The 24,160-nt window shown below is 34.2% G+C and overlaps 1 protein-coding gene across 2 annotated transcripts; it reads left to right on the top strand.

Annotated features, from left to right (window-relative positions):
• The first annotated feature begins 1,820 nt into the window (after positions 1–1,820).
• On the top strand, positions 1,821–22,844 carry LOC129004907 (protein FAM110B-like). 2 transcript variants are annotated; one of them, XM_054433611.1, is made up of 9 exons: positions 1,821–1,920; positions 9,899–10,014; positions 11,581–11,712; positions 12,060–12,187; positions 13,139–13,344; positions 14,430–14,514; positions 17,501–17,610; positions 19,268–19,450; positions 20,225–22,844. In XM_054433611.1, exons 2-9 carry the CDS (start codon positions 9,918–9,920, stop codon positions 20,448–20,450), a joined length of 1,167 nt encoding a protein of 388 aa, XP_054289586.1. In that variant the 5' UTR covers positions 1,821–1,920; positions 9,899–9,917; the 3' UTR covers positions 20,451–22,844. The 2 variants fall into 2 exon arrangements, with proteins under 2 accessions (XP_054289586.1, XP_054289585.1); XM_054433610.1 differs by lacking the exon at positions 1,821–1,920 and adding an exon at positions 8,548–8,938.
• Positions 22,845–24,160: the final 1,316 nt, after the last annotated feature.

The following is a 24,160-nucleotide window of genomic DNA, read 5'->3' as shown; positions in this document are numbered from 1 at the left end:
ATAACACATGTTAATTTTTATTAAATTTCAAATTCATTTTGTGTGCTTGTTTTCTAGCCTATTTGACTTTATAAAGGGATTCTGCACATCTACAGGTAAATATCTTTCTAACAGAATTCGTAGATTTTCCTACGATGCACACGAGCTGAGAAAATATGTTTTAAATAAACATGCTTCCATATTAATATATAGATAATTAATATACAATTCATAAACACGCAGTGGACAAACTATACAAAAAAATCTATAGTTTGTATATTTTAAGGAACTCGAGTGTGTAAAATAAAATGTAATTTAGCTTGGAAGTAAAAAAATTAAATTGTTGTAAACAATCGCAAAACAGTTAGATTCAAAATTATATGTTGTAGAGTCAAATTATTGAATTGTGTGGCCAATTGCAGAAATGACTTTGTGCCGATGAGTTTGTTTGTGCCAGCGAGCACAGAATTGTGCTTTTAGCGTTTTATGAAAATCGCAATAATAACTTGAGATGTAAAAATATGAAAAAAAAACTATATTGTTAATTATATATGCGTTGCAGCAACTCTGGATAATATGGGTCATTCTAATTTTTTCCTAATGGTTAGTTTGAAGTATTTATTTCACTTGTACCACATTGCGGTATAATTTACAATCAGAGCATGAGCGGTCATGGTGTCTGTAATAAATGGCGTTATGATTGACCGTTACATGCGTCGTCATGCTCCAAGGACGTTGGTTCATGCTCCATGGTCAACGAGCACTATGGTCAAAGCGCCCAGTCCATCCATGCAACGTAATGGTTTCCATATGTAGACAGCAATTATGTATACTTATAACAGGTATACATTAGGTTAGGTTATGTTGTTTTTAGGGCATTTAGTTAAGCCTTCCGTTTTTTTCATAAACCATCAATAAAACAGCATTGCGTTCTATATACCAACCCAAAATGGGAAAAAAGGGAGTGTTGCACTTAAATTCCCCTTTTATCAGAGTGTATAGATTTAACTTTTTCATCGACAAATTGCTTAAAATTATGACCTTGAAAGCTTAATTTTGCCAAATTGACCGGGACAATATTAACATTTTTAAAAAGGGCTCGCAAAAATGTTTTGCTCCACTTTACGCAGTCCCTTGACTGCGAACAAAAACGATCAATATGGATAAATCAGTAATACCAATAATACCGTTACTCAAAGCTACATATGAATCGTCAAACTTCGAAAGACCTAGTATTAAAAATTCCTGAGATTATTTTTATGTGTCCTCAATTTAGTCATGAAGGTTGAGCTGGCTGTCTAAAACCAAGCCAAGAAACTTGACAGTATTGATAAATAATGACTGTGATAGAAAATAGCTCTTTGTAGCCGAGCGAAACTGTAAGCAAAACTTGTTTTTTAAGCTTTTGAACTGAAATTCGAGCATTCCAGATATTTACTTAAGAAGCTTGTTGCTCTGAAACCATTGCAACTCTCTGTGCGGGTCTTCCTGTTGGAAATACGCGTTCAAAAAGGTTTGGCATGCACTTTTAATCATCCATTCTTACAAGTAATTTTCATCATCTGCTTGTTATCTTTTCTCGTAAGTAAGACTGTATGAAATGTTCATGTTTGCTAGAAAATTTCCATGGCTGCACTGTATTGACCGCAACACGAGAATGTACAATCACATAGTTGATTCTGTTTCGCGTGTCCAGTAGTTCAGTCGTGGAAGAATTATCATAACAGCGGGTCAGATACAGTACATAGCTATAAATCAGCGAGTTGCCAGCTGTGCGCAAGCGCGCCGGATCAGCTGTGTTATTGATTTACCCGCCTTGGCGCCTTCCCGGACGGTGTTGTGTCACTGGTGTCGATGGGTCACTAGTCACCAGTCCTCGTCCCTATCTAGACACCACTGCACCACTGCACTATGGTGTACCTCGACATCCTGCGATGACAGGTAAATTGTGTAGTGAAATGTGTCTAGCTTATCAAATTTAATCTGGGAATTAATTGTAATTGGTAAAACAAACGTTTTTTATACTGTTGTCCAAGCCTTTGCCAAGTAGTATTGCCAGATGCAGATGAAAGAAACTGTAGCTAAGGTAAACATAGAGGCTATTCTATCCTGAGTAGGACCGTCTCTTCAAGGTTTTTTTAGCACTGGGCTTTTAAATGTTTTCCAACACGAAATTAGCGTTTGGTAGACCAGGGATTGCACGTTACATAGAAAAACAATAACAAACTGAAATAAATGGTATCAACGATGTGTCACATACATTCTCCCATTAGCCTGTCAACAACAAAAGCCCTTATCATGGGTAAGCAGTGGGATGAACTACTTATGATTTGTTATGGGTAAAATCACCAAAGTTGCAATACCTTGATTAGAACCGTAGTTTTTACACAAATGGGATTTGTACAATTTTTTTTAGTTAAAAAGACTGTAACATACTGAATTTTAACCAAAACCGGTCGAGCCTTTTTTAAATCCGATTTTCCGTTATTTTATGGGTGTTTATCTTATGGGAAAAGCGCAAACGTTGCATAACTTACACTTTTGAACCGTAAATTTTACAGCATTGGGAGTTGTACAATTTTGTTTTAAAACTACAGTACTAGGACAGTAACATGCTAAACTTTAATCAAAACTGTCGGGCTGTTTGATTGGAAAATCTGATTTTTCCTTTTTGGGGGTTTTATTGAAAAAATAACATCCCCCACACAAAAATTAAAAGTAAAAAAAAAAAACTTGAAGATACTGTACCATGGATATGGATTAGTGCCCACATACAAAATTTCGAAAACAATAGTTCTTCCATAATACTATGTATATGTAGAGAAAGTAAAAATGAGTATTACTTTCGATTTATTGCTGAAGTACAAGCTTTATAATTAAGTAGTTTACTTAAAACATGGCTTCGATTTCGTCAAGATTACATATTTATAATTGGATTTTGTTTATAATTGAAAGCTTTACAAACAAATGTTATTATAATCAATTTCATCACAAATCTAAAATACTTACATTTAATGTAATTAATTATCATTTATGCTCTAGGTTATCCAAGCATATCCATTATTAATACATAAATCATCTACTTGGGGGCGTGGAGGTAGATAAGAAAGTATTACCATTTCAAACCACTTTATTATTATATTTCTGTTTAAACTACAGAACACCACATTATTCTTTGTTTTAGTTTTCAAAATTAATATGAATTTATAATTACGTCCGTGAGTGTGAATTTACATCACAATCGATTCTGATTACCTTATATTGAAGTACAATGTAATAGTGGAGACAATGCAAACAAAATACAATAGTAACAAACATACAAAAACACCTAGCATCTGAACGTAAACAATGGTAATGCAAATGGTAGCATTGTAGTGCTGGGGCAATGAGTTTTTAAACGCACGTAGTTGAAATATTGGTTGCCTTGTTCATTTCTATTGACATCTACGAATATGATCCTCTGATGTGAGATATTTATGCCTATCTATTCGCATGGATTAATATATAAACGATCTTACTTTATAATCTCATTTTTGGAAATAAAATTTCATTATAGTATGAGGTGTGTCTCTCATGAGCTTTCAGTTTGTTACCAGTTAAAGCAAATCAAGTCTTTAAATGTTTTCACGAACATCACATTGTTTACGCTTTCGTCACACTTTAGAAATTCTATGTCATATAATTGGAGAAACTTTTACGCGCGCACTTATTCCAAAACGGCTCCAAAGCTATTTTCTTTAAATTGCTAGAAATTAAATGAAAGTCATGTTTTAATTGAATTCGGGCAACACATATGTGCGTATGACGACGGTTGAACGTAGAATGTTGTGAGATGATATTCTGTGTCAAGTCTATGTAGCTTTGTTACTGACTAAGATCAGCTGTTTCTAGCCAGGACCATTATCCCATTGATCAAGGACAGCTGGGTCCAGTTTCGAAACATAAAAAATACAACATGTTCTCAGAATTGAACCGACGACCTTTTTGATAACACATTTATTTCTTAGGTAATTTGGAAAGAGAAGCATACTCAAAACTCTGCTAGCTACTGCTGGTGGAATGAAACCCTCTCAATTCTCCACAGAATCGCATTCGATTGGTTGAAAACGAATGGGAAAGTGTATGATTAGTACTCACTATGAACAATGTCTCTATGACTTCCTTGTGAAGAGAGGCAGCGTGGCAATGGCCATTATTGTCAGTTAATTAGACCAGAGAAGGTGGCAATGTGATGTGAAGTGTGCCTGGGAGGGGCAGCCCTTTGTTGGTATCTGGGACTCGTCCACATACGAGTTGTAAATAAGGAGCAGCATAAGTGTTTATTTTCACTAGATAGATAAGAATACCTTCTAATGACAATTCCGGTATAGAAATTATGGAATAGAACTAGAATCTTCTAATTTCGTAGAATGGCAGTGTTGGATATTCATCGTTGCATGTTAATTTACGACCATTTGACAACGATTCAAATTCAAATACAGCAGATTCGTGAAAATAGTCGGAGCAATCAGGCTGCCTTTCACACCAGATAAGAAAACCTTTTTAAGTCGATATATGAAAATCTATAAATATAGTTTGAGGCTTCTATTTATTTATTTATAAACAGATTCTCCATTTTACAGGAAAAATACACGATTTCTGTGTGGTAACTAACTTATTGTGTTGAGTACATACGTAGAGCAAGACCTATGGAAGCAACAAGAAAATTAAATTTCTTAGAATTGGTGTTGTTGGGTAATATATTATTATCTTAACTTTATTATGCATTGTTGCTGTTCTATTCTACGATTTGACAACGTAATATACAGCGCTTTAATGAAAATTAACAAAAATGTGCCACTGTTGTGTTGTAAAAGTGAAGTATTACTTGACAACAAAGCATGGATTAAAGTAGTGACGTCAACGTATTGATCTACATTGTTAACTTTGTGTAGGTCAACTTACCACTCAACGCCAGTCTTACCTCGTTTGTGTTACACCTTTCAACTCGTTGAAAAAGATGGGAGTTAGTTTGTTGAAGACAGTTCCAATTAAATCTTTCAACAGATTTAATGTTTAATGTACTGTATTGCGAAAATGTTTCTAGTAGCAGTTTAATGTGGACGAAAAATGTCACTTTGTTAATTAAACGTACCAAATTCCCGTCACATTTTTAAAAATCAAATTGCTGTATAACACATACGTTTTTATCGCTCTTCATGTGTTAAACATCTCTTTATAAACAAAATGTAAGTAGATTATATCAGCAGTTCCGCCATAAAAACATCAAATTGAAAGAGTCAGCTGATATAACAATCAGCTGTTATTTATGTACATTGTTAGAATTTGATTTGACAAAATTATCTTGTCGCATAAAACCTTCGAACAAAGCGAATTTGTTACGTATCATTCAAACAAGTTAATAGTAAAAGAATTATTTAACTTACAATATTTACACACGGTTTAACCAAATGGCATTGCCTCAATGAGTTCCTAGGCTTACTCATATGAGGTAAACTAACATTATTTGATCGAATTTCAAAATCTTACAATGAAATCAAGAAATTTGTCAATAAATAAGCATAAAGATATATCAATAAATAAGCAATCTACATTAATTTTAACGATTATTTGGATACCATTTAGGGATAATAGCTTACTGCGTTTAGCACTTAATTATAGCTATATATGTTGCATTCGGTAACCAAATGACGTGTAAAAGGAGTGTTTCCAATATTTTTTTTACATATATTAAGCTGCTTTTAATGGGTTTTTTTATGTAAAAATTCAAGTGATAAATTCATGCTACAATTAAATGTATTTTCTATAGTCGGTTGTGTTCGCGAACCAATGTTTAATAATATAGTCCAAGTCCATATATATTGAATAGCTGTTCTCCCCGCAGATAAATTATATAAAAGATGTAAATTAGTTCTAAAATTTCCCTGACGTCCGTAGAAATTCTGAAATTCAATTAATATAAAGAGGATAATGCGTACTCACCATTAAAAAGATGCGACTACTAACCTGCTTGCTTAACAGGTTAATAGCACACATCAATAGCAGAACGTGTATTATTGTGTCCATTACCACTGTTTTCATAATTTACAAGTTTGTTCCAAGTTGATCAGAATTACAGTCCAATCACGTTACACAGTTTTTGTTTTGCTTCCAGATTAGGCTATAATTATTCCATGCTAGTCGTGTGCTAGTGGGTCATGGGAGATAATACACAGCGGATCCGGAAGTTGGAGAGGAAGTAGGAGCCTACAGTTTCCTCCGGCAGATGGCTCTAGCCTCGCGCCTTCTGTTAATTTACACATTATTGTTATCATCACGCAGTTGTAGTTGTTTGTTAGCGGGCGTTGATCGACAGTTGAGCTGGTTGGTGCGTAGCGCAACAGCGTGAAATGTAGTGCATCGCGTAGGTGTCTGGTGTTATTCCCCCTGGGTTTCAGTAGGCTAGTGCTGTAAGCCTAGTGTTTTTGTAGTGTGAAGTGTGAACAATACTGTTCTGCACGTACTAATGTCTCATTTGTTAATATCTGGTTACTTGATGGATCATATTTTGGCCACAATTTGAGATTTCGAGTTTTTACGAGTGTGCTAAATACGGAATGTACGAATTAAACTGGTTAGTATTATTTTGTTGCTGTTGAATTTGCTGTGGAACTAGTACGAGTTTTCATAATCAAAAAGTGTTCTAAAATCGAGTTTAAATTAATTAATTTATAAAATATGTATACTGTGTCTTTACAAATAATGGCTTTTAGTATAGTCTCTATATATTTGAACGGATTGTGTTTTTGGCTTCTAGGGACATGAAAATGAAAAAGTAAATCGGTCCCGGGTCCAAGTCTTACCATAAGACCTACGGTAATAGTTTATTCCCTATATGGGAAATTCGCTAACAAATAATTTAGTATATTGCATTGTTTTGTTCGGTTATTGGTTCCGGAGGAAATTGAAAAATTTTTTAATATAACATTCCCATGTTATTCTTATGGAGAATAAGTAAACTGTTGTAGTTTGCTTGTTTATGGATATATTTTGATCAAACTTGGTTAATTAATTTATTTTATACTAAGCTATTATATTTGACTAAAAACCCCAGTTTATAACCCTTCCTGTAGCAGCAAACCTAGGTACTTAAAACTTATTAAACCTCACGTTATTTAAATAGATTTAAATGCAAATCCAATGCTGTACTGATAAATGGACATTCGCTTAGTCTGCAGGTTTGCTGCGGTGGGGATATTTTGTAATAATAATGAAGGTACACCCGTATTATCTACTCTCCATTAATAGATAACGATTGTAATAAAATCTAAATAGCCGTCAAGACTACGTAATCCGTTAAACAATATCGTGGTTTATTCTGCGAGTTCTTGTTATTTTGTGATATCCAGATGTTGTGCTGTTGAAAAACTTACACAGATTACGGTAAGTTTCCATTCGTGATATTTTCTAAATGAGGGATGGCATGGTCACCTTAGCGGGTGCACCCTATACCTACAAGTCCCGTTCACAAAACGGCGGTTTTAGAGGAAGGTACCCCACCATTTTCCTTTTGCCCGTTCCTCTACCCGTCTGGCGCGCACGAATGCAAAGGGTTTAGTTCTTCCTGATTGTAGCCCCAATTGTGAACCGATTTAAAAGATCTTGGTGTCATATTTTTCGTTAAATATTATTGTAGTTTTGCCGTTTTTTTTTTTTTTTTTTTTTTTTTTTTTTTTTTAATTTTGATAGTTTAAAAAATGTTGGGCTCAAAGGTTGGTAAAAGTGTTAAAATACGCGATTTTTATCATAAGTTTTAACGCATACAAATAATTTTTAGAGAAAAAAAAAACGGGAAAAGTGAAATAGATTCTTAAAAACAAGAACCTGCCGTTAGTTTACTAAAAAGTTGGAGGATAACTATGTAATCACGCAGACTCGAAAGGCTTGCAAGCGATCTTCAAGGCGTTGTTCAATGCAATGGTATAGGGACATCGGCGTTCGGCAACTTCGTATTGAGAAATCCGAGCTGAGGTAGAGCGTACCCTTAATGTATGTACTGTATAGTTATTTATGTTTGACCAGACCAGATAATACGTTTTTCGCCATACTGCAGCAAAAACAGCCGCTTTTTTTATGCATGCGTTGCGGGTCTAAAGTAGCATTAATTGTTTGCCCATAGGGAGTAAAAATCAGCTGTTGTAAACAGTTTAAATTTCGATTGTGGCAATCGTATCGATACAATCATTTATCGATTGATTTAATAAGTATGTTTTATCTATGGTATAATATATATACTGTATATATAAGTATACACATCAGGTCGGGTTCACTCTTGTTATTGTACAATGTGACCAATCAGATTCAGATTCTTATAATAGCGTTGGCTAACCTGTGAATGCCAGCAGCTGATTTTGCTAACGTTTCTTCTTCATTTCACTACATTCATTGGTTGTTGAAATTAATGTGCTGATTTGCTAGCTAAAGCTAATGCGCATGCGACAGCAATACACACACATAACATTATCATTATATACACATTTTACAATTCACTCAAAAAATACTACTTGTTCTTGTTGTGTTGTAAGCCAGCTGATTTGATTGTCAAATATTATTATTTATTTACATTTTATTGTTTATGTTTAGTTTTGGACATTGGATAAATCAAGCTTTTGATATTTCTGACTTGAAAGAAGTTTGACGTTTGATCATGTCAAATAATGACATGTATGCTTCTGATTTTGCTTAATTAATTGTCATTAATGAATCTAATAAGTCAACAGGATAATTTTATAAACATGATATCCTAACGATTTAAATTTCTCCAAATTAGGGTAGGCATCTGAAAGTAATTTAAACGTGTCTAAAGCAAACTATGCCTAATTTCTTTTCAAAAACTATGAATGATTTTGTACGCGAATTTAGTTTGCATAAATACCCTTATTTCATAGAGGAATTTATTGTATGACACAGCCGCTAATTGGTAAGTGTAGGCTAAGTTACCCTATTAGGCTAGCCTACTATAACTTTTAAGTTAAAGGACCTCTTTTTAAAGGGAACTATTAGAAAATGGGAAAGATGCTGAATATCGTGTCTCATGCTTTTGAAGTGTAGATATACGATTTGAAGTCAGTTAGTAAGATATGATGTATAAGTTATTTAACCTAAACTTAGGCCTAATTGTTGACTTTAGGATAGGCCTACTGAATATTAATGTCTAACTTAGGCATTAAGTTTTAATAGCTTATAGTTCTAACTTAATAGGCATAATACAAAGGTGCGTAACCTACTTAAGTAGGCCTACATCTATCTAACATACCTTAACTTGAATAAGTAGTTTGCCCTAAAGATGGATAGCTCTACGCATCCAAAACGTCGGCCTCTTCTGTGCCTCTAACTTAGTCTCACTCATTCAACGATGCTGTCATCACTCGAAGACCTAGATTTGACATTCTACTTAACATGTTAAGTCTTATCATACTGATAACCAGTTACTTAGTCCTAGCCGCAAACTTCGTACAGTAAGTTAAACCTTCTCTTTACTGACTTTAATGGGACCTGACCTGGGTTGGATAACTTAAAAAGATGGTTAAAATGGGCAATCCCTAAAAACTTTAAAAAATGAAGAGCTATTAATTTGAAATTTTTAACTTAATCATTATTTTGTAGTCGTGTGTGCATTATTTACAAAATAAGCTAAACTACACCCATACCATAAACTACGGCACCTTGGTTTTCATATGGTAGGCTACTGTTTTCATAAAAATATTTTTAAAGTGTTGGCTTTTGGTTTCAAAATAGGAAGGCCTTGCCTATTATAATACTTTTGTTTACTATTTAACAATACTTCGGCTAAGTTACATGGATTGTTGATTAAATTTTATATTGTTTTATATGCAAAATAAAGAATTAATTGTTAATACTGGTACGGTATTTCTTTTAGGAGGGGTGGTGGAGGCAAGATGGCAGCCACTTCCATGCGAACACATTCCCATACTCCTCTACAGACTATTAACCGTGGAAACTACTTCATGAGACCGCTCAGATCTTCTGTGCCAGGTAAATTATCAATCCAATTCAGGTCATTGAGCGGAGCGAAGCGAAGCTATTTGGGACCAACTTCAATGCAATCTTTATAACACTTAATCTCAATAACGGCTGAACATATTTTAGCCAAACTTACCAAGGTTGTTTTATCATAGTATGGAGCATGCATTTTGAGTCATAGTATCGATTGTATCATTTACTAGTTGATAGATGCAGTCTTGTAAAGTTACTGTACTAACATTTTTTGGAAATTCAAGTGCAATTCTTAGGGAAATTGTAAAGTTACAGGTTTCTTCCCCAAAATTATCATTAATAGCACAAACCAGTTCATCATAGCCGTCCACTTCATCCACTTGAGATCACGTTTGAATTGTCAAACGCATCATCTAGCCTAACCATTTAACCCCTTAACCGCCACGCACGAGGTATGCCGGGCGATACTAGTTTTCAGAGCAACCGCCACGTACGAGTTATCTCGTGTTGACGTACAACACCCAGCTCATCAAAACTTATCAGCTGTTGTGTACAGCTCACTTCCCGCCTTATCTCTGATATAAGTACGTAAACAAGTTGTTGACAGTGCTGTTTGACTAGTGCTGCAATCTGGTGGATTTTAGTGGTATTATAGGTCAGTAATGGTCCCGATCAGTTCCGTTCGTAGTTTCAGTAAAACTCGTGCTTGCGGAAGCTTACGTAATGCTTACGTACATTATGCGTGTCATTATAATTGTGTTTTTTGGTGGTTATTTACTTGGTAGTGTTGAATGAGTAGTAAATATTAGTCGTAATGGCTGGTGACATGCTTGAGGATGACGATTTATTAGAGTTGTAGACTTAATTGTAGGCCTAATTTTTATTATAGGCCTAACTCAAGAAACCCCCAAACCCCAGCCCCCCCCCCCCAATCACAAATTTTAGTAGGGTATTGTTAAAGCTTAATGTTTTTGAAGATGTCTACAAACAATATTGATAACTATTTTCTTTAAAAAACAACTGGTACAGTTTTTTAAATCACAAGTCAAAATCGTCAAAAACGGAAAAAATAAGTGGCAATGGCGGATTTTGACTAGGCTACTTAGACGGCGGTTAAGGGGTTAATCACTCATCCCAAATTTTCCAATAAGTGTCAACTGGCATAACTTTTATTGCATCCAGAAAAAAACTATATACCTAAATTCACAATTGGTAAGATTTCTTATTAACACAGCCATAAACAAGCGGTACAAAGTGTTTACACAAAACAGTACGCTCGCTCAATGGTGTAGGTTTGTCTGTCTTGCCTCACAGTTTCTGCCATGCATGTGCAAAACCAGGATCCCAGTTTTGCCAGTGAGAAAAATGGAAACGGAACTTACTTTCCGATCTTATCTCACCTTTTCAAAGTGCCAGTGTAGTAAAATTAAGAAAATGAAAAGGAGATCTAAATAGGTGCTGGTTTAGTAGACTATCAAGAATACTTGTAGAGGTTGTTGGAAAACTTTCAAATAATATACCGTATTTTTAAGAATATATATTTTCTACGTGTATACAAATTTTGTATTTGGTTACCTATCAATCTTAAGACTGAGTTTGTTTCAGGAAAACACAAAAGTGCAGTAGAACTGCTTCAAGAGTCAAAATGTCTATATGTGAAATCTGAGGTTGTTTTGGATCAGCGACAGCAGTTGAAGAGTTCCAGTCCAGATAACATCCATTCACCCTTTGTAAAAGGTGGCTGATAATTTTTAAATACATTGACTTTAAGTCTTGCATCATGTTACAGACTGAAAGTTATCTTTTAAGGTTAATACTATTATCTTTTTCAGTACAATTAAGTAGGTAAGGCAGTTTAATTTTGCCCATACGTGACTTACTGAACTTACTGACGTTTAATAATTTATTGATAACTCTGAAGGATCTGTTTTTGTCACTATTGTAGTCCTGTGACCTTGATCAATTATTTAAGTGGGCTAGAATTTGCATAAGTTAGATTGTTATGGTAGGTAAAATTCTTATAACTGTTTGAACTCCTCCTTGCATTCACATGTTTGATACTTTTATCACTGATTGTTTGCTAGTGCGAGGCTCGTCCCACCCCACCAGTGCTCAACTGAGACGTTCTTACAACTCAGCTACCTCCACCGACCAGCTTCAAGCCAAGTTGCGAAGACTGTTGAATGCTGATTCTAAGGAAAACTTGATCGAGGTAAAACCAGCTGAAGATGTGATATGCATAGCCTGATTTATTCTGATAATTTTTTAATGTTTTTTTCCCACTGTCCCAACTTTAACATTACATTTTCTCAAGAACACTACCGGTATGTTGTATGTTTGTAATTGCCCTAAATAGCTATTTGTTTCCTATAGATAGGATCCTATATAGATGTAGATCTACATCCAAAAAATCCAATTCTCCCTTACAACGTAATTTTTTTATGTTTGTTCAGAGCTTAGTTGAGTTCTAAAAAAGTTAGTAGGCCTAAGACCCTATTTTAGCTCATCTGTAGCTTCTTGCTTATCTCAGGCCCGGTTTTAGGGTAAATATCGCCCAGGGCTGCAAACAGCTGTGGCTATACCCCCAGCAGGCTCTGCAGAAATGGGGGCCCTCCCCCAGAAAATGTTTGGAATTAAAGGAGCTAAAAACAAGTGTTAACACTGTTTGGAGGATGAAATACTGAGTTTTGAGAATTTGGTGCTCTAGGATTAGCCTAGTCATCCCATAATACAAACTGTGGTCTGGTTTATCTAACTTTTCATTTCTTCTTCTCCTTGCTCTACTTTAAAGACATTCTACTGTTTTTCTTCTCTAACACACTTGAGTGTTTTTGGCAGTCATACACCCTCTAATGACATCTCAGATGTCTTTCAGGACAGATAATTACTTGTTAATTGTTAGTACAGTGGATTCATGATAGCAAAACCCTCGATAACAAGTGTCATTTTCAAATCCCCTAGAATTTATTTTACCCCCAATTGAAACGTTATTGCAAACCTCGATAAGAAGTCGACCTTGATAACAAGTCTTCATAACGTGTTGATTTTCCTACAGTCATAGTCTATTCATGTTTGTATAGTGAGACGACGTTGTCAGAACTTAAGAACCAAATATTAAAATATTAAAGATTAATAAAGAGCATAATCAACATTGTTTGCGTAGGACACCTGTGTGAAAGAAGAAGTGAGAAGGTCTCCACAGCACTACCAGAGGTCAAACTCTCACAAGCCGACTCAGCAACATGCGAGACACAACCACATGTGTCCAGTTCAGCACAAGTCACTGCCAGACCTACACGCAGCCACTAGCAGTGGCAGTGACTCTAGTGAACCTGCCAGCTGTGAATACGTCCTGTACACCAACAACAGGTGGGGGATCAGAAACAGAACTTAATAAGAAAATGGATTGTTTTGAATCATTACATTTTAATAGGAAAGTGTCTACACACTTAACCTCTTAACCCTGAGATGAAGTTCCCCCAGGCTAGAGCAAAATAAGCAGAAGGTCGGCCTTCATATTTTTAGGACATTGCCGATTGCACATTTCCAGGTTTTTCAACAAACTCATACAATGCAAGTGCTGCCTAATTGCTCTTCTAATTGGGAGCGTGTCATTTAAAAGTGTGAGAAGGAAAGTTTGGCTGTTTCCATTTTACAAGCAACCCCAAAGCCAAGTGAAATGAAGAACTTTGTCACTGGGGTGTCTGTAAATTGTTTGGAAATTCTGTAATTTAAGATTTAAATAATCACTGCCAATAGCTTATGAAAGAGTGTCCATTGATCAAAAGTGCTTCATTGGTAAGAGTTTTGCATTTTTGCCTCATATGTGAAAACCACAACACAGGGATTGAAGACAGAGTTGCTGTGATCACAACCGATCTGTTTCCAGCAGCGGGGATAATTATGATGCTGTTTTTTCGATGTTTTGAGATTCACTTATTACATATTAGTCAGTAAAAACTTAATGACACTTTGCACCAATTAACAGATGATTTATGGATATAAGTACTATCAGAAATGCCCCCCCCCCACCAAAAACTGCAACGTATGAGGCCCACCATCCTCCTAATGCTGTGCCATGTAGATTGAGCCATCAATAGGATTGTGTTCTGTTTACACCTAACAGTAACAGTATGTTTCTATATTAGTTCTCTTCTCGGTATCAGTAGCCTACTTTTCCCAAGAACTTTGCTTTCAGGTACCCACCATTACTAACTCAAATCCAATTTAGATCTGTATTCTGCAATTACGTTTTGAAAAAAAATTACACTTAATTACTAGTTCATTAAAAATTTACACTGATTGAAGCTGAGAGCTTCATTATAGACATAATCAGATCAAATTATATTTTGTAAAATTTACAACGTTATATTTTGTTTGTATTGGATGTGGCACATGGCCAAATTTAAACTTTATTTTGTGTAACTGAAATAATTGTTTTTTTTTTTTTACAGAAAATGCAGCTCGTCCAGACAAAGCACCAATGATGAGATAAGTGTTGAGTCTTCAAACAGTAGATCAAAACCTCTGTCAAGCCAGGTGAATATTTGAAAATATAAGATCACACTTTTTAGTTGAACATATATTTTAGTTGAAAATTGGACAAACTGCCACCTATATCCAAGTCCCAGTAATGTTTTCCTTTTTTTGTGGAGATCGATGTAAACATGCCAAAACGAATCGAATCCGAATCTTTTTAGAGATTCGATTCGGATTCGAGAACGAATCTACTGTTTCTAACTGGATTCGGATTCGATATTCGAATTTACTGGTAAGAGATCCGGGTTCGGATTCGATATTCGAATTTCTTGGAAATAGATCCGAGTTGGGATTCGATATTCAAATTTACTAGATTCTGATTGAATATAATTTTCAATATAATTTTTTAGACACTAAAAAACTACTTGTGCACTCCGATTTGCTGTTGACTGATTCATGTTAGGAACCTGACCAACTTGGTGTTAGGTTTTAGGCACATTAGTGTAGGTCGCATTTGAACCCTATCTTGGCTATCAGTAAACTTAACCTCACAGTGTTAGTTGTTACTTGTAATAGTAATGCAGACATAGGCTTGAGTGGAGGATTAACACCGAGGTGTATAATAGGCTGGGCCTATGTTTTAGACTACACAAATTGGTAGTCCATCACTTTTAGCGAGTAACTGAGGCCTAGGTGGTATGCCTAACTTATGCCCAATTTTTTAGTTTCAAAACTTCAAATAGGTAGGCCTAAATTTTATAACTTTTTTATTTGGCCCATTTCAAGAATTTTTTAAGCAATTCCCTAAGTTATTTTAGCCCCAGAAAATGTGGTCTAAATATGTGAAAATTGGTACTGCTGACTTTCCTCGGATTTGGATTCGACTCTGAACAGGTTTAAATATTCGGATTCGATAACAGCTTTAAATTTCAGATTCGGATTCGATCCAGGTTCGATAATAGCTGTAAATTTGAGATTCGGATTCGACCCAGATTCGACTCGGGATTAATTAAAATATTCGGATTCGATCCGGATTCGATAAAATCTGTACAGCTATGATTCGGATTCGGATTCGAACCAAAATTTCTGGATTCGCACAGCCCTGAAACATGCAGTAGGTTTTCAGTCTCAGGTCTACAAATTGAGCAGAGCAAACAAAAAAGTAAACAAATAATCTTATTTCTAAATAAAATTTGTTGTACCTATAAAAAAGATTATAACATGACAATAAAAAAAAAAAAAAACTTTTAATAATCAATACAATACAAGTAATCATACAAGTAAGTATCATCATACAAGTGATGATGTTTCAATTATTACTGTTAAAAAAGTTCTTCCTGCTATTTTAAAACCTCTTTTACATATAGTAAATTCTTCTCTCATTTCAGGCATTTTTCCTAATAAACTCAAAATAGCAAAAATTATTCCAGTTTTCAAAAAAGGGGAACCAAACGATGTTTCCTGTTACCGACCAATTTCACTTCTTCCAGTTTTTTCAAAAATCTTAGAAAAAGTTGTTTTTATACAATTGATGGATTTTTTAAATGAACATAACTTAATGGATTCAGAACAACATGGATTTCAAGCAGGCAAATCGACAGTCACTGCAGTTATTGAATTTATTGAAAGTATAATAAATGCAGTGGATAAGAGAGAAAAAGTAATTGGCATTTTTCTTGATTTAACAAGGGCATTTGATAGTGTATCGCATGAAAATCTTATCGACACTTTATCAAAATTAGGTATTCATGACAAAGAATTAAATTGGTTTAAATCCTACCTATTTCTTAGGCAGCAATATGTTGAGATAGAACATTATAAATCAGATTTCTCAAGTAAATATAATTACATCCAAAAGTTTAATTCACAGATGCAGATGGTCCGCCATGGAGTTCCGCAGGGGTCGGTGTTGGGGCCCCTCTTGTTCCTAATATACTTGAGGGGTCTGCCGGACTTGATGCCTGTGGGCGGGGCGGCCTGTTTGTATGCTGATGATACTAATATTACCATTTGTGGAAATTCAAAAGAAAGTATTGAGGCATCATCATTGGCCAGTCTCTCCATCATAAAAAAATTCTTAGATAGCAAAAACCTTCTTTTAAACCCTGAAAAATCTAATTTTGTATCATTTTCTACAAAACAAAACAAAAACAAATTAAATCCAGACATAATCTTAGAAGATTATAAATTACAACAGGTAGAACATACAAAATTTCTTGGTTTAATAATTGATAAAAATCTAGCCTGGGACAAACATGTTGATCATGTTATCAAAAAAATGTCTTCAGGAGTATCTGCTTTAAGACAAATGTATAAAGTTTGCAGCTTAAAAACATTAATATCAATATATTATGCCTTAGTTCATTCTAATTTAGCTTATGGAATCAGTATATATGGAGCAACTACATCAAAAAACTTAAAACGGATTTTATCGTACCAGAAAAGGGCAATTAGGGCAATGTTTAATTTGAAAAGGAAAGATTCGGTAAAACATATTTTTACCGATCTTGGAATACTAACTGTTCATGGACTATATATCTTGGAAACTATTATTTATGCAAAAAATATTACAAAAACTCAGGTATCAAACAAAATTAGTCATAATTATAACACTCGTTCTCAATCTCACATTGATAGACACAATCTAGAATTTTATAAAAAGAAAACAAAATTCGCAGGAAATAAATTTATGTCCCATCTTCCAAAAATACTTCTAAATGAAAATGATACAAAAAAGTTTAAAAATTGTCTGAAACAGTATTTGATTAAAATTTCCCCTTATTCTCTTGAAGAGTTTTGGGAGAACAAATAAAATAAATATTCTGTCTTATTTTTAGTTCTTAAATGTAAAACATTTTATTTTGTAATATCTGACTCTATTCCTGTACAATTGTACTTACATGAATAAAGGATATTTTGATTTGATTTGATTGATTATGAGTATCTAATGTGCATGTACTGTTCTTGTTTATGCTTGTAACTATCTCTTTCAAAAAATGCCTCAACTAGCAAAATGTATGGACTATTTATTATTCATTGTTCTCAGAGAAGTTCCAAGTCATCCCACTCAGGTAGCTGCAGACATGGTTTGGTATTAGCCTCCCCAGTCAAGTCCAGTGTGAGCTATGGAGGATCAGCCGGCAAAATGGAAAATAGGTATTTATTTGGCACAGAGTGTTTTCAATAGTGTAGCTGTTTTATTGATTAAATCATGTGATTTAAGTCATAGAGTCTTGGACTTAAATGCTGATCTCGAATGCTTTTAGCCAGCTGGTGTTAGGAGACATGACAGTCCTGGCATAATCTATCCTGTTATGAGGGTTACACACTGGGGTCGGGGTCACAGAAATTGTGTAAAGTCTGATAAAATTGAATGAAACATGGATGTCTTTGGCGAATTGTCTTATCTCTTTTGAATGTATGAGATATATCTCACAAAAGATGTTACAGGCATAATGTTATAAGATGTTAAGGCATGGTTACACAAGTGTGCATTCATACGAATACGGTACCAGCCTTGCATTCATACGAACAGTACACAAACTACTGAATTGAATTAAGCACAATCTGACGATAGAAATGAGGTTTTGTACACCTAAAACTTTTTAAAAATTATCTAGTTATATAAATCAACATAAAATATATAAAGGTTTAGGATGTAACTTAGAGCACAAGGAACTAGGTTTTTAGAATTGGCCTATTTCCCTATTTGTAAGAATAGCAGGTGCACCTGAATAGGAAAGAGCCCAAACCGTCGCAAGAAACACAAAACTTTATACTATACACAAATTAGAATAGCTAAAAAATTAAATTTCCTCAAGTTTTGTGTATAATATTCTTGTTCTATAACTTTCACCAATGAAAAAGTGTTGGCTTCTTTACAATTATTTATGTTCAAAATCAAAAAGTTTCTTTTACTTCTTAGATAAGTAAAAGAAATTTGTTTGAGACCGAGCTTTATGACTATCTGTAGCAACACGGCCAGTTTAGTGGGACTTGTGAGGGTGTCTTTTGAAGGTTCAAACCCTGCTAATCACTATTTTCATTTTGCTATGGTAGTTTGAAGCCCACTTTGCACCCACCTATCAAGCACTGTAATATAGTACTATATTATATACAGTAGACTCTCGCTAGTCCAGATCGGCAATCGTGTTCTTTTTTTAGTGGCACAATATTATCAAATAAAGTCCGGATCAGCAATCGTGATTTTTTTTGCGGCACAGTATGTATTATCAACTAACGACTAACAACACACGATTACAACGATTAACAACTAACTTGACGTTTCAACGCCTTAATTTATTGTGCGAGTAAGCCCGCATCACATTAATGGCATACATTTTGCGTCATCAGGCGTTCTTTGCAAAATCAATAATCATAGTGACGACGACATGTGCCATTTTGGGAGAGGGAGGGGGCATGTCATTAACCTCTGTCAAACAGTCTGCTACTTGTCAGAATGCTTATTGTGTTCTGTATTGTGATAAAATGAGTTGTGATAAACGTAAAAAGTTGTTTGTGACAGTTGAAACTGTAGCCGACTGTAATTTATTATGATGAGTTTTAACTTGTTTTAGATGCTCCCGTTTCTATTAGCGCGTGTTTTGTCAAAACAGCTTGTCATAACGGCAAGATTTACGAATATTTGCTCGACTTTCAATAGTCCGGATTTTTCATAATCCGGACAAGACATCCACCACATTAGTCCGGGTGAGCGAGAGTTAACTGTAAGGTAGTTCTATGTGAACAGTCTTTGCACTAGGGATTTACATCTACAAAATCCTATACAACACCTTTTGTATGTTTCCTACAGGAGGCCTGAACCACTGTGGGACGAGACCGACCCAGAAGCAGACGACACAGCCAGACTGAGGCCTATTCTGAGGTCAAAGTCAGATGTTGGTCACCGCTACACCAAGCTCACCCCTCCACCCCCCACCCCAGCCAATCTGGACACATTCTTTGAACAGCTGGGACTGAACTCTGCTGATTTTCAGTAGGTGTTATAGTATTTTAACAGCAATTCGTTTTTAGAATATAAACACAACAAACATAATACTTTAATACTTTTCAATGAAATGGCGACCATACAAAGTAGGTATTTTAAGCCAAGTATGAATGGAGATGAGTGGTGCGATCTTGTAGTCTTGTTAGTGACTAGGCCAAGAGGGGCATACATTATTTATACAACAACTCTAGCAAATCATTGAGTAACTGTAACTGCAGTAACAATAATTTTGTGGAATGTTTAGCAGTATATTTGTTTCGAGTGCAATGTTGAAATGAAGTACCTAAAATTTTTATTGATTTTTATTAACATTTTAATTAGGCTATTTTTTGTGTGTTTTTACACCAGTGGACTTTTTTTACGTTTTGAAAGGGAACAGTTCAAACCCTGGTCTTGTTCCTATCCAACGTCAATCTTTTTGTTAGATAGCAAAGCATCATTAATTAATAGCCCAATGACAAATGGCATCTGGGCCTGGAAAAGATCTCGCTTGGATTCGAACCAGTGACCTTGAATGGCGATTTTGGGTCATTAACCGGTCTTAAAACTAAAATAATAAATCTAAATAAAAAAATTATGCATAGCGACTAATCCTTGTCTTATCGGCAAAGATTTTAAGGGTTTTTGTTTTTGATTCCTATATTAAAAATACCACTGGTTTACACACTTAAAGAATATACATGTATGCTTAAAACCTGATATATAGGCCTATCATGTGTAATCTCCATATTCAAAGTCTGACAGATTGAATTTATTTCTCAGTGTGATATCAAAACCGAGTTCCCAGACGTCATCACCAGTGTTCTTCTCTGACACGAGTTCCGTAGACTCGTTTTGTGCCACCAACCAGAGCTATGGCGGGAGTGAAGGGGCTGCTGGCTCATCGGGAGAACTGCCTTCCATTGTCGAACGCAACGCTCGGATCATAAAGTGGCTTTGCAACTGTCGCAAGGCGCAGCTCTCCCTCCCAGCTAAGGGGGTCAGCTGATCACTACATCACGTGATTTGCCGGCTCAGATGTACAGGATAAACCGTCTTTCAAATTGTTAACTCATCTGTGTTTAGGTATTGTAGATGTTAGTGAACTGTATCTTGCAGATAGCCTAACTCAGTTGTGTGTGTAGAGGTATATTCGATTGGAGGTTGAAAGATGTTATTCTCTGTCAAACAGATGTTATTGCCGTTTTGGTCATCTCTTTGGATTGAAAATGTAATTAGTTTAACTGGAGAGATTTGTTGTGTTTAGAAATTTAGTGTTGAATTTTGAATATTTTTTACATCCTGTTAATTTAATTTGTCACAATTTTTTAGGATCTGAATAAGAAAATTCAAACGTATTTTAATTTGGATAATTTTTAATAGAGCCTTCTGATTAAGTAGTACCTATTTAAACTTATGATGGCATAAAATGAATTAATAAATATAGCTAGCAGCTTAAACAGTTTATGAATAACTGACCTGATCCTTACAGTGTCGCTAAATAATGTAAAATATGTTCTTTTACATTGAAAAAGTTTTTATTTTAATTTTAAATAGAGAATGTATTACAGTACCCTAAATTATCTCGGGTCCAGGTCTTACTCTGCCACCTACGGTGATAGCTACTTCTCTATAGGAAAATTTACTAGAACAAAATGTATTTATTGCCTGATCAAAATTATTCTTTAAAACTGTGACTAAATCTAATACACTAAGTGATTCTGGTATCATGATATAAAAATAAAAATAAACTGGTTTTGATTTTTGAAATACACGAACCTCATAGCCTACAATTAACACATGGAACTGCAACAATAAAACAGTGTGGCAACACAACCAAATAAATATTTTTAAATTTAATTAATTTTAATTATAGTAGTTACTCTAAAATCTGAACATGAATGAAATAAGGAATAGGTGAGAATAATTATTTAGCTCGTTAGTGAAATGTTAAGTTACAAGTAGACTAGCATGCTGAATAGCTAGGCAAAGGCAAATGATAGTAGAGGCGGGTTAATGTGATAAAATGTACGGTAGATATTTAAAATGTTGTGTTAACTTCTGAAAGATGTCTCTACTGATATATTTAATTTATTTACTAAGTGGCGCCTTCCTTTGCTCTTCTTCAAAGGTATATTTTTTTGGGCTGGTTCTGGTTTAAATTTTGTTAATAGCTATGAAGAACATGTTAGATGTAGTTTATTTATTGTTACCATAACTGTATTTTTTAACTGAATGTGAAGTATTCTGTTGTTGATCCGATTTTTGTTTATCCCTCAATAGGTTTTGTATAATTTATATTATTGTTATATTTGTACATTGTTATGGTTCTAATTTTATATAATTTATAAAAGAGAAGTATTTAAAACTGTACATTGTTTGTTGTCATGTGTAAAATGATGAGTGTAGCATTTTGTGGAACATTCCATGTATTGGTACTTAATTTGTTACTGATTTTTTAACGTTTATGTTTAGTTGGTTAGCTAATTCAATTTTATCATTAAGTAACCTCATATTTACAAATTAATTTGTATATATTTACACACAAACCTACCAGACATACTTTTATTATTGCAATTTTATACTTTTGATTGTCTTTTGCAAGTTCTACAGTATATCTGCTGATAAAACTAGTTTAAGCTGCAACCAGCGTTAAATGACAAAATTCGGCTGTCTCCTTCATTTCAGTGCAATGTTATAAAAACTTATTATACCGTATTCATATAGGGCCTTAGTACAAAAACATTGTTTCAATAGTGACAAATTTTAAAATAATATTAAGCAGCCTTGTGTGTGTGTGTAGTCATTTTGTGATTTTAAATTTTAATTAATAACATTTACCTTACAAGTTTTTCTTATAAATCAAGTAGGCCTAGTTATTATTATAATTTTGTTTTAATATTAATTTGGTTTGTAGAAACTTTCTCTTAAAAAAATTAATAAATAAAACTAGGCTACCATTTAGTTGATTTATAAATAATTAATGAAATGCATTGATGTAATAATTTTTTTTTACATTATAACATTACAAATTAGACTAATTTAACCTTTTGCTCATGTTCAATGGAATTAAAAGTGCAAAAGGCTAAACAATGAATCTCTAATCTTTGCTTTTAAATGCAATATTTTTAAGAAAATGTGTACAATCCAGGTGATGTGTAAATGTAGTTCTCCTTAGATAAAATTAATCCAGGAACATAAATAGGACTTTTAGTTATAGTCAACTCATCAACATGTACCCTTCTTTCCATTTTAGTTGTGTAAAATATAAAATATAATTAATCCAAGCCTTAAAACTCTAAAATTTACTGTGATAGAAAAATAAAGCTGTAAATAGATACTCATTATATTTCTCATTTTAATTTATATATTTACTGATGTACTGTATTAGCATTAGCACGTAATAAAGTATTGATTTGTTAATCACTTTTTACTGTACTCCCACTAATTCTAATACTGTATGTTGTTATTTATTATTTAGAAAAAAGTGCTTAGCCTACTCTGACAACTAAATTATCAGAAGTTCTGTTTGAATTGTGCTCATATGTGCTAGAGCTTTCAAAAGTGTGACAGTGAGAGACTAATAATTCTCTGTTGAAATAATCAGGCTGAAAATATAACTGTAAAAAAAATACCTGAAGGGATAAGAAGCAACAGCAAAAGTTGATGGGATAGAGAAAATGAAATATATCAAAGCTCATATTAAATAAGTTCAAATAATATTAAAATTTGTCATTTGGTTCAGCTTATTGATTTATCTAATGTACTTGAGCATATTTTATTTTAACCAACCCTATATTCTTACATTTCAACTTTGTGCTATGTACGACTTGTCATGGAGATTATATATGATCTGTGACAAGGATGTTACAACTCACAAAGATAAATAAAACTTTCAACCACCAAAAATGCTCATTCTGCCATGATGATAAGTAGTGTGCAAACACCGAATTTGTCGGCACAGCATATTATTAACTTGTCTGAAGAGATTAATGAGCACTCTTAATGTAACCTGCTGTGTCGTACAACGTGTTGTTGCTTGAAAAAGAATGTAATGTCTTAAGGTGCATTGTCACTGGTGCGGCTGGAACTGCAGTCGTCGGACGATCATCGTTGGACGATTATCGCTCAGCAATAATCATTACAGTAGGCATTGTCACTGGTGCGATTATTATACAATCGTTCAGTTGCTTCTTGACTGTTGCCGAGTTGAAGATTAATTAATAACATTTACCTTACAAGTTTTTCTTATAAATCAAGTATGCCTAGTTATTATTATAGGATAGTGAATTATGAGTTTATAGGCTTTAAGAAAATAAGATTCTATTCAGATATTTGTTACCTATATATAGCCTCGGTGAAGATCTAGAAGATGGAGAAATTTTGGAAATAAGTGTTCCAAGACTTAGCACACATAGTACCTATAATTACAATACGAATATAGAGGAGGGGCACTTCAAAATATACTTTAATACTTTTCAATTAAATGGTGACCATAAAAAGTAGGTATTTTAAGCCAAGTATGAATGGAGATGAGTGTAGGATGAGTGGCACGATCTTGTAGTCTTGTTAGTGACTAAGACAGACACTTTCCTTAGACACAGCTGTTAACTAATAGCCCATACAGCTAATGACAACTAAGGGACCTACAGTTTATAGTGGAATCCGAACCACATTTTTGCCTTGGTATATACGAATTGGTCTAATTTTCAGGATAGT

The sequence above is a fragment of the Macrosteles quadrilineatus genome, unplaced genomic scaffold (assembly GCF_028750875.1).
Source record: "Macrosteles quadrilineatus isolate MER2022 unplaced genomic scaffold, UCM_ALF_1.0 Scaffold_12__1_contigs__length_5162894, whole genome shotgun sequence".
NCBI lineage: Eukaryota > Metazoa > Arthropoda > Insecta > Hemiptera > Cicadellidae > Macrosteles > Macrosteles quadrilineatus.
This window is presented reverse-complemented; position numbering and strand designations above follow the sequence as displayed.